The sequence below is a fragment of the Macrobrachium nipponense genome, chromosome 45 (assembly GCF_015104395.2).
Source record: "Macrobrachium nipponense isolate FS-2020 chromosome 45, ASM1510439v2, whole genome shotgun sequence".
NCBI lineage: Eukaryota > Metazoa > Arthropoda > Malacostraca > Decapoda > Palaemonidae > Macrobrachium > Macrobrachium nipponense.
Window position 1 is genome coordinate 26906078 of NC_061105.1, and position 11978 is coordinate 26918055.

The 11978-nt window shown below is 36.1% G+C and overlaps 1 protein-coding gene across 8 annotated transcripts in view; it reads right to left on the minus strand.

The window, feature by feature from the left end:
* Window positions 1-10742, minus strand: part of LOC135214455 (caskin-2-like) — a 57197-nt gene extending 46455 nt beyond the window's left edge. The window contains exons 1-2 of one of the 8 annotated variants that reach the window (XM_064248762.1): window positions 10651-10742; window positions 6499-7075 (exon numbers count right to left, since the gene is read on the minus strand). In XM_064248762.1, coding sequence (XP_064104832.1) covers window positions 6499-6570 — 72 coding nt within the window. In that variant the 5' untranslated portion in view covers window positions 6571-7075; window positions 10651-10742. Of the gene's footprint in view, window positions 1-6498; window positions 7076-10577 lie in introns of all 8 variants that reach the window. The other 7 variants (XM_064248758.1, XM_064248761.1, XM_064248757.1 and 4 more) reach the window with 7 other exon arrangements.
* Window positions 10743-11978: the final 1236 nt, after the last annotated feature.

The window sequence follows — 11978 nt, forward strand, 5'->3', positions numbered from 1 at the left end:
TCACTACATTGGTGCAAAAATAAAGAAAGACTGATACACGCATGACTCTCCATCCATTCATTGTGGGAAACATATTTTCTTCAATGTGCAGTTGCTGACCACTATTAAGGACACAAAAGTTCATTCGGTCACTTACCAGAATTCGAACTAAATTTGCGTAACCCGTTTAAGTTGGCTGCTGGGATCGTAATGGTGTGGATATGAATGAGCAGATATAAATTGCCTCTAAACTTTGACTTGGTATATAGATATACAAATGTCCTTTAACATCCAATTCCTCGGAATTAATATATTTTCATATATGCTAACCGAAAGGGAACTTTTTAGTTGATAATAATTTCTTCCTCTCGTGGATTCAAACCACTGCACAGAGAAATCAGGACTTCAGTGACATCCTTATCGACTCGGCCAACAAATGACGTATAAGTTGATATCGATTCCGACCTAACATATATGAAAATATATTAATTTCGAGGTAGAAGTAGAACGAATTGGATATTAAAGGACATTTGTAGCTTAATGCATATATATATATATATATATATATATATATATATATATATATATATATATATATATATATATATTATATATAGGTCATCCTATTAACTGGAGTCACCCAAGATCCTTAATGCAGTACAGCGACGCAGTTAAAAGGAATATCATTGAATCTTGTTTCATCGAATCAAACAATGGAATTGTTCTAAATTTAAGTCTTGGTTTGTTTAAACTCGATGCCTTCATAATTAAAAAAGTTGCATATAAATATAAGCAACAAAATTATTATATTCAGTTGTATAAATGCTTCTCTTATGGTTAAGTCGGTTTTAGTTTGTGATCTCCGATTATCCTGGATTATCTCTTTGATTTTTACCTTTTTCCTAATTAATCATCTGATATTCTTGATCATTTTGTTTACCTTGTAACGTTCTTCTTAATGTATCTCATCTGTGCCTCGACGAAGTCTTTTTATTTAAGGACGAAAGCGCTTTGGCTACGAATTTCTGCTTATTATTTTTTCCTATGGTATTGTCGTATATGTATACACACACACACACACACACACACACACACACACACACATATATATATATATATATATATATATATATATATATATATATGTGTGTGTGTGTGTGTGTGTGTGTGTGTGTGTGTGTGTGTGTGGGTATATATATACATATACGACAATACCACAGGAAAAAATAATAAGCAGAAATTCGTAGCCAAGCGCTTTCGTCCTTAAATAAGACTTCGTCGAGGCACAGATGAAATACAGTTAAGAAGAACGTTACAAGGTAAACAAAATGATCAAGAATATCAGATGATTAATTAGGAAAAAGGTAAAAATCAAAGAGATAATCCAGGATAATCGGAGATCACAAACTAAAACCGACTTAACCATAAGAGAAGCATTTATACAACTGAATATAATAATTTTGTTGCTCATATTTATATGCAACTTTTTTAATTATGAAGGCATCGAGTTTAAACAAACCAAGACTTAAATTTAGAACAATTCCATTGTTTGATTCGATGGAACAAGATTCAATGATATTCCTTTTAACTGCGTCGCTGTACTGCATTAAGGATCTTGGGTGACTCCAGTTAATAGGATGACCTAAATCTCTCATATGTACGAATAATGCATTCGATATTTGACCAGTTCTCACTGAATATTGGTGCTGTTTGATTCGTTGTGAAAGTGATTTTCCAGTTCGTCCGTAATATATTTTATCACACTTTTTACAAGGAATTTCATATATAGGGCCAGAAACATCAATTTGCACAAGGGAATGACCGAAAATCAGCCATGTTTCCAATGCAGGGAGTAGTAATTCGATTTCCAATGAAATAGGAAAAGTGTTCAGTTATCGGACAGTTTCAAACCTGAGTTCATTACCCTTTGTAAAAGTGGTAAATATAACTAAATAGGATGCATTTTATATCTACATATATCGCCATTACTATCCAGATTACACAAAAGGCACAACAGGCCAGATTTCACTAGTGTGAAAAAATCGGACACAGACGAGAAAATAAAATAGCATACAAAATTTAACTAACAGATCAAGATAAAACCCCCAAAATGAGTGAACATCCTCACAAGTGAAATCAGCCAGAAAACGTAATACAGTGATGATTGCAGCACACAAGGGAAAGCAAAACTTAATGAATCCATTAATTTTGATACAATCTCTCCCAAAACAGCTATAGTTCAGTCTTTGTCCCTTGGTGGCTTCCTTTCTCGTTTCCGGAAGTCAATAATTTAGTCGTTGTTGGGTGGGGTAGGGGGCGGGGTTTGGTTTGGGTGGTTGGAGGTTGTTGGGAGGGGGTGGGGGACCAGAAACGTCTTATAGCAGTGATGATTACTTAAACTCATCATCTTTATTGCATCTGAAATTCCATTAGTTTTCATACTGCAGCTCTTCAATTTCTCGTTGGCAGTTTCACTAATTTAACTCGTTTCTTTCACGATTCTTTCCCCTCGAAGTACACGATATCGTCTGCCTCAAACGTCACAACATTTCCGCCCTCAAACATCAGAATATCCTCTCCCTCAAACTCCACAGTATTTGCTTCTTCAAACTACATTTCATTCATGTTATGAAACGCCATGATACTCTCTCCATCAAGCTTCGTATTTTGACACAGCAACAAGAGAACGAGAAGGCACCAATTCGCAGCAGGAAGAGAATTTCAGATCCGAATCCAACTCGAAGAGTGGATTCCAGACCTAGATGTCAAAGCAGAAAGCGAACGAACGTCTTGCCTCAGTTCGCACCAGTTCTCATAGAGTTCTGGCTCTTTTTTTTTTTGTTCATTTGACAAACTGGGACATAAGTTAGTGTCTTCTAATGGAATCTCCTACTGATCGAGTATGTCCAACATGCTAGTGGAGAAAATCCCTCGGCTCTATTCCAGTTCAGCATCAAAACCTAATCAAATCATCCTTGGCAGAGTCAAGACCCTCCTCGAAATTTCGCTGAAATCCCTCGACAAGCAAACAAACAAAACAGACAAAGAAAGACGCGGGTGAATTCCTAACTATCTGTCCAACTTCGTGGAAGGAGGTAATAACATGTGCTTCCTTCGGCAGCATTCCACGAGGAGTCATTTTGCGTCATTTCATGTCATTTTCTTCCTATGCGGCCGCCGCATTCATCGCTTGGCTCATGACTTACTACTTGTCCATAAATATTTCGCATTTTCTATGGGATGCCTCCGGCCAAAAATACTTTACTTTCCTCCTCTCTCTCTGTCTTCTCGTCTCTCTCCTCTCCATCCTCTCAGTTGTTGTTTCGTTATTATTAGTATTATCGATATCACAATTATTGTTTTCTCCGTCATCCTGGTAGAATATATATTTCACAAGTAGCAGAGGAATTACTTGTCGCCTAATGGTACTCAGTAAAAAAATTCAAGTCACTTTTCAGTAAAAAAAATTCAAGTCATTTTTTTAATTTTTAATTTGATAATCTTTGACCACATTATTATTATTATTATTATTATTATTATTATTATTATTATTATTATTGTTATTATTATTATTATTATTATTTTATTATTTATTATTATTATTATTATTATTATTATTTCCTCATTCATCTTAACCTTTACTCCATCATGCGACATAAAATACGGCGGTCATTGATTGCTGATAATCAAAGAGAGCGGGAAGGTCAAGGCCACGCTACCTTGCGGGCAATTGCACGTGAAAAGAACATACGTGTATGTTGAAGACTTTCTTACACGTACATGAATGTTTATATAGATATACATTTGTATGTACAAGCACATCATCACACACACACACTATATATATATATATATATATATATATATATATATATATATATATATATATATATATATATATTATATATTTTTTATATATATATATATATATATATATATATATTAATATATATATATCCATATATATCCAAAATTATATCCGTATGAGAATATCTGAGAATATTTGCGTCCAAATGTATTGTATATTTATTTGAGGGTGCTTTACGTTCCTTACATATAATTTTCATACAAAAAAATGTTTTTTGCATATATATATATATATATATATATATATATATATATATATATATATATATATATATATATATATATATATATACATACATACATACATACATACATACATACATACCAACTCACCACATCTCTTTCAGCGAAACACAACTCAACGAACCTGACCACAGCAGCGAACTCACAGAATCGACCGAGAATGTCAGCACGAAAATCAATTATTTTGGTCTTCGTGAGACCTTCTCTTAATAATTTATTTGTTGTGTTTGTTGAAGGTTTGTGTGTGTGTGTGTGTGTGTGTGTGTGTGCGGAGACAAGGAAGTGGTAGGGTAAAGGAGAGGCATCTGGTATTATCGATGACATTTAACTTCAGTTTATGATTCTAAACTTTGTTTTTTAACGTTACTCAAGAAAGAACTCCCGGGTTTTATGGGAGAAGAGATGGGGTGGAAGGTGGGTGAGGCGGTGTTGGGGAGGGTAGAGATTGCTGAGTTGTGTTAAATAGATAATGATTTGCCTCCAGATTTGAGGGAGAGAGAAACGCCCAGACACACAGACAGACCAACCGACACGGAGTCGAGCTGTGGTGCCTGTGTCAAATGGCAAGAGAGAGAGAGATAGCCAGTAGTAGGGAGAGACCCTTGCCGAGGCTGTCGGGTGGTGGTGGTGGCGGTGGTGAGCCGCAACATGCACGAAAAAAATGGATTCATTTTTACAACCCCGGAGGAATGCAGACTGGGCTTCTATTCATTAGGAACGTCAAGAAAGGATATATGTACAACACAAGAAAGAGGAAAGGATATGGAGATGAACAGAAGAGAGGAATAAAGCCAAATATTGACGAGTGAAATATTAAAATGGGATGTACGGGTGTACCTGAAAAGTGCATCAAGAAATATAAAAGGTCGATTGACCACTCTCGGGTCGCATACCGTCAGCAACATGAAGAATTTTATTGATTAGTAAACTATTGATCAAATTAACAGAAAAATTCCCATCTTTCGCAAGGTTTAAGTGATGGAAGATCCTGCACCCATAACCGGATCATTTTAATCCTTGATCGACATTTCCTAGACCCATACATCATCCAATCACAAAATTCCATTAAAATCCGTCCATCACCTTAAGATATTGTGTTTCAATTCCTGAATGGATCCAGACCTATCTAAAAATCGAGACAACTCCCCCCCCCCCCCCCCTAGAAAGAGCAAATCTCCCTAAGAAGAAGTTTCGCTGAAACACAGCAAAAACTTTCTGAAAAATCTCGTGGAAAGACAAAGGACGCCGGTGAACGCATAACCTCCTTCTAACTTCGCCGGTAAATGCATTGAGTAAATAAGTTGGAGAGAGAGAGAGAGAGAGAGAGAGACTTAACAACCAGTTGACGAGAAGGTCAGAGGAGCAGTAAGGAAATATGAGTAATTACGAAGGATGTCAAGGGGTAGGGGGTGAGGGAGAGCAGCTGAAGGGAGGGAATGGCTGATGAAGGGGGAGGTGAAGATAATGGGAGCTGGGAGATGGAAACGAAGGTAGTGTTTAAATGCTGACATCGAAATTGCGGAAGATGACTTCCAGGTTACGGTTTTTGTTGTTATTATTACTGTTGTCATTGTTGCTGTTGTTGTGAAATCCTTTATTTATCCAATCATGACTGATAGTAAAATGGAAGTAGTTATTAGTTATTGCAGAATTTGAGGAACAGGAGCAAATATTTTTATGTATCGAGTTTTTGATGGAGATAATGAGGGAGAGGAGGCAAGATGGAGAGAAACGCCTATCCATTGTAAAACAGTAACATGGAAAAATCAAAGGACTGTCCTTATGCTTGCCACTTCTACTCTCTCTCTCTCTCTCTCTCTCTCTCTCTCTCTCTCTCTCAAGATCTGGCTGTAAATAACCATCATTATGCTGTGGACGGTTTCTTAAAATAAAAAAAAGAAACAGAGAGAGAGAGAGCGAGAGAAAGCGGAATAAACAAGCAGGAGTTGCTTTGAATCCATAAAGAAACAACTAGCACCCAAAGATCTGAATTAGTTCAGAAATGTGACGCCAAGAGAGAAAGAGAGCAATTACAAAGAGCATAAAACCAAAGAATTTAATCCTAGTGCATTCACGTTAAAAAAAAAAAAAAAAAAACATAACTTACGATGCATCCAGTGGGCAAGCGTCAAGAAGATTCAACACAATAATTTGCACTTAGACATCTCTTTAGTGTTTTTGTTTGCATCTTGATGTTTGTAGAGCTCTCTCTCTCTCTCTCTCTCTCTCTCTCTCTCTCTCTCTCTCTCTCTCCGTGACACACACACACACACAGACACTCATAAAATATAAGATATCAAAGCCACTCATCTGCAACCCCGTTAGATTCACTTGTTCTGAAGATCAGCGAGACCTTACTTAGTAAACAACTGCCGACCGAAGCCACTGAATATAAACATTTTTCCTTACCTTCTGCGACAGCGGAATGTCTCTACAGGAGGCCGTTTTCGTCAGGGGCGCCGGGTATCGGCTTCTATACATTAATATGCAGCCGAGGGAAGTCTTCCAAGGAGAGCCATTAGGAAGGAGCTGCTGCTGTAACCTCCTCGCGATCTACAAGTTTGTTTACAAACACAACTTGTGCTCTTCTTGTTTTTAAAAGCGGGCGTTGGGTTGACCAATCCTCCTGATGTTTGCTTCTTCGTTTAAACGTGGTTCAAGAATGATCTTCTTGCACGACTACAGCTTGCTTTTGCTTACTGAACAAATCTCTTTTTACTCATCTCTTTACAGCTCTCAGCTGTGCTCCTACTTCCCCACCATGATTAAAAATTTCGCTTCACGCAACCGAATTTTCTGACACTGCTGTGGGCCAGTAGTCAATTCTTTACGTCTTGTGTTTCACAAAATGCATCTTTCGGACTTGATCAGTCGGTTTTGATAGTCTGGACCACTTCGTTTTTGAGAGGGAACGTGCTCTCATCACTTTTCATGGGTTTCGGGATACTCAACACTATTTACTTACATTTTGTTTTTACCTGTACTACTGAGAAAATAAGGACGAAATCTATATAATTATGTATATAATAATACTAATAATACACACACACACACACACACACACACACATATATATATATAATATATATATATATATATATATATATATATATATATATATATATATTAATTAAAATAAGTAGATAGACAGATATGATACGTAAACAACAAAATCAATGTTTCTATACTGAGCTGTATGATCAGCGTGCAAGGTCATCTGAAGAACCACTTTGTTCAGGCGGATATTGTAATAATGCATGCAGGTCTGGAAAATACTGATACGAGATAAAACTAATGGCTACCATAATCTATTCATTGGACGTCTAAGATGTTTAGGTCAGTTACAACGTCGGCGGAATGCCCTATCAGAACTGGTCATCTCTCCCGTGTCTATGGACTTGTTTGTCTCCTAAACTCTCTCTCTCTCTCTCTCTCTCTCTCTCTCTCTCTCTCTCTCTCTCAAGTAAACCCACAAAACAGTCACCGTCACAAAGAAACCAGCGGTAGCCGTCTCCCGCAAAATGAGCGGCTTTTTTTTTTTTTTTTTTTTGCATCATTTCAAAAGGTTATTTGATTTGCCAGTAGTAATGGCAGGACGAATGAAGGTCTTTTCCCGTAATTGAAATACAGAATGACGACAGCAACAGCGAATTGCGCTCTCCGAGTTCGGTCTACGAAGGTCGTTGTGAAACGGAGTGAGGATGGAATTCTAATGGAGCGTCATAGCTCGTCTGGTTCATTTTCAGAAATGAATAAAACTGTATTCATGTGTGTGTGTATGTAAATAGCAGATAATTATATATGTATGCAGATATATATCAATATTGACATTTACGTGTGTATACACACACACACACCGATATATATATATATATATATATATATATATATATATATATATATATATAGTATATATATATATATATATATATACATATATCTATATATATATATATATATATATATATATATTATGTGTGCGTTTGCGTGTTTGTATATAAATGTAGGTATGGACTGGGCATGTGCTTGGGCGTTTATATACTCATATACATAACGGTTCTAAGAGTGTATATATGTGTAATACCTAATTTATTTAAGTATGCATATTGTATTATTTCAAATGTACAAGTTCATGATCTGTATATGAAAACACCCAAGTATTTATTGGGAAGGAGACCCTTAAAGCTGCCCTTCCATTCAAGTCATAATAAATTCATACACAGACACACACACACACACACACACATACAGAGAGAGAGAGAGAGAGAGAGAGAGAAATATGTTTGCTCTAGGATTTATCAGATTGCACTCTTCGTTGAAGAGTACAGCCACCATCATTTGGCTTGGCACTTGTCTATAGTCTCTCTCTCTCCCTCTCTCTCTCTCTCTCCTTCTGAAAAAAAATATAAACTCCTCCCCCCCCCTCTCTCTCTCTCTCTCTCTCTCTCTCTCTCTCTCTCTCTCTCTGACGGTTGGTTGTAAATAATGGGAACAATTCGGTTTTTACAAGTCAGCTTTTTCAGACTTGGAAAGAAATGTAGGTCGTTTTGCGGTGTGAGGAAAATGGTTTATTTTTGTTTCCTTGATAACACGGATGTGAAGTGGTTTGCATCTAATGATTAAAACAATTGTTATTATTGTTCTACAGACGATTAGAAGTTTTTATTTAATAATAATAATATAGTAAATGCAAATGAAAAGAAAATTCATACACAACAAAATTAACATATGTCGAAGATAATAACTACTTTAATGACTGTCAGAATGTTAAATAGTATAATGACAGTTTTGATTATGATAATGATAACAAATTTGCTGCTAATAAGCTTAGTACAAACCTTCTCAGATTGTCGAAACCTTTGTCAATAAAGTTTGATCAATCTCGAGAGAAAAAATATTATGAGCCTTACTCTTAGTTGCAACGAAAGGTTGGAGTAATAATAATGATAATAAAAAAAAAAATAATAATAATAATAATAATAATAATAATAATAATAATAATAATAATAATAATAATAATAATAATAATAATAATAATAGAAGGTTAAGCTACAACACAAATAACCACAGTAAATGGCCGATAAGCGTAACGATATCTCCAAATGTTATCAAAGGATTTCAATTACATTTTGTGGGGAAGTTGGCGATGGGCCCAGGAAGATTTGGTGAGCTTTTGAGATTGATTCTGAATTAGATTCGAATGCAGGACTTTTTGTGTAGCCAGGCTGCTTTCTAGTTTGCTTTTAAGTGTGAGATCAAAACTATTATTATTATTATTATTCTGTATCGTGGATGGATCCATGTAGAACATTTCCAGAGCATTAGCCCCATAATACACCTGCACCAAGGACCCATCAGCAACGCGTCCAGACCTGCAAACACACATTGCGTATTTCACTTCTACTATCTCTCTCACTCTCTTGCCTCCTCTACGCCCTATTATTATTATTATTATTATTATTATTATTATTATTATTATTATTATTATTATTATTATTATTATTACTACTACTACTACTACTACTATTTTTAAGCCACAGCCCTTTTGCTTCTTCCTCCTTGGTTTCTGTATTAAAGAATCATTCATATAAAAATAAATATACTATAAGATAGATAATTGATATAAAACAAATAAATTGTATAAACTATGGCAGTGATATCGATATCAAATGAGATATATAAACTATATGTCGTCACCAAATATTGGGAAAGTTTCATGCACCTCATTGCCACGTAGAAGACAGAACGTGAATGGCTGTTATTACATATAGGCTGTTTTTTTTTTTTTTTTTTGGGGGGGGGTACTTTTTATTATTTCTACTCATTTTTGTCAGTTACTTAAAGGAAGGTAGCTGAATCACACAATCCCAAATCACGAATAAGCGTCTTCTTAGATGTCCGGGCGAACTATTTAAGTTTTGTCTTTTCCTGTCTAACTTCGGGCCTGGACCACACAAGAACATTGGGTTTGGGCGTCTCATTGGCCCTATATAGCCTCTCAGCAGATATGTTTAAGGTAACATAAACATTAATCAAGGTAAAACTTCGGTTTTGCCGACATGTAATTCGTGTTTCTCTTTCGTCACTGATTTTAGACTGACGCAGGCCATCTTGAAATTATATTGTCTGTCTACGTCAATAAGAATAAATGAAAACATTTACATACTAGATTCATGTCATATCATTCATATTTTATGCAAGTTATGAAAACCGAAACCAGTTTACACTCGTGCAAAACTGCCAGCACAGCACTGATCAAAATAAGAGGGTCGCAACCCTCCATTCCCTAAATCTCACGAACTTGAACTATTACAAATCTCGCCAAATCACAGCACTTTGGGCTCAACCACTTCCTTGGAAAACACCGTTTAATTCATTCGAAATGAATTTCTTGGGTAGATCATCAGCTATAATGCAGAAGTAACAAAGGAAAAGCACATATCACCACTGCTAACTATGGTGAAGACAGGAATAAGTTTTCAACAAACCACTTCGCGCACGCACCGTATAAAGTTGTCGGTGCTCGAGATATAATAATGGAAAGGGCCCCTCTGTACGGACCGGTACACTCCCTCCCCCGACCGAGACGCGTTGCCAATGAAGAACATAGACTAGCATAGCCAGTGGCACGGCACCGTCGCAACACGCGCACACACACACACATACACACTCGCACGTACTCACACACACACACGCGCGCGCGCGCACTCACATAAGCGCCCGTACTAACGCACGCACACACTCACATTCATCCTGGTCCTACCTCTCTCTGTCTGCAACTGAGTGAGCACCCGAAGTGTGGATCAGGTCGGTTGTCTTGCAGCTCGGTAACGCCGAGCCGAGAGGGCGGTGGCGGCGCATTCTTTTATTCCCTTCAATGTTAATGCAGACTCTTAACAATCTACTTTCGGATTATGCTGAGAACTAGATTGCTCTAACCTTCTAGCGCCACTCTTTCGGAAGTTTCTGGGGAGGGGGCGGCTTTTAATGCTGCTTATGTGAAAGTGTGTTACTTATTTATATTCCAGGAGTCATCCACACTTTTGAATTTTGATTGAATTAATTTTCTTGAATTTTGTGATAAATTAATTTTGATTTAATTTTATTTAATTGATTCAAGAATTAATTAAACTTTACTTTGTTTTCAAGTAACAGTAATTTTCCCTGATATTGTGAATTTCCCTTATAAATTTTGAGTTTAATAATAAATTTTTGTATTTAAAATTTTTATAAGTGTTTTCTTTATCTTACACCAGTATATTTGCATTTAATTATGATTATATTGATGTTAGGTAGAAACATAGAGTGGTAATTGATCTGTTTTCCTTCAGTTTACTTGAAGTGACTTAGAACCAGGGAAGTACTTAGACTTATGAAATCAGGGAAATACTTAGACTTTTAAAGTTGTTGATGGAGTGATGCCCTTTGATTAATTTAATTACTTACAAGATTACCTCACACCTGTTTTGATGAAGTTAGTCTGATTTTCTGCAATACTGGTAAGTTGTTAAGGGATCACTGTTGCCTTTAGAGTATTCAGTCGTTTAATACCTGTGATGAGGGTTCATGTGTCTGGCTTTTGTGACGTATCAGTTAATGAATGGTAAGTGTAGTAACCAGATCTCTGGCCACTTTCCCCCCAAGTAATTAATGGTAACCAGATACTTGGCACTTCGTCACAATATATATATATATATATATTATATATATATATATATATATATATATATATATACATACATCGAGCTACAAATGTCCTTTAATATCTAATTCACTCTACCTAGGAATTAATATATTTTCATATATGCTTAACCGAAGGGGAATTTTATTAGGCGATAATAGAATTGTCGGCGCCCAGGCGCGAACCCAGGACACCATACAAATCCAGG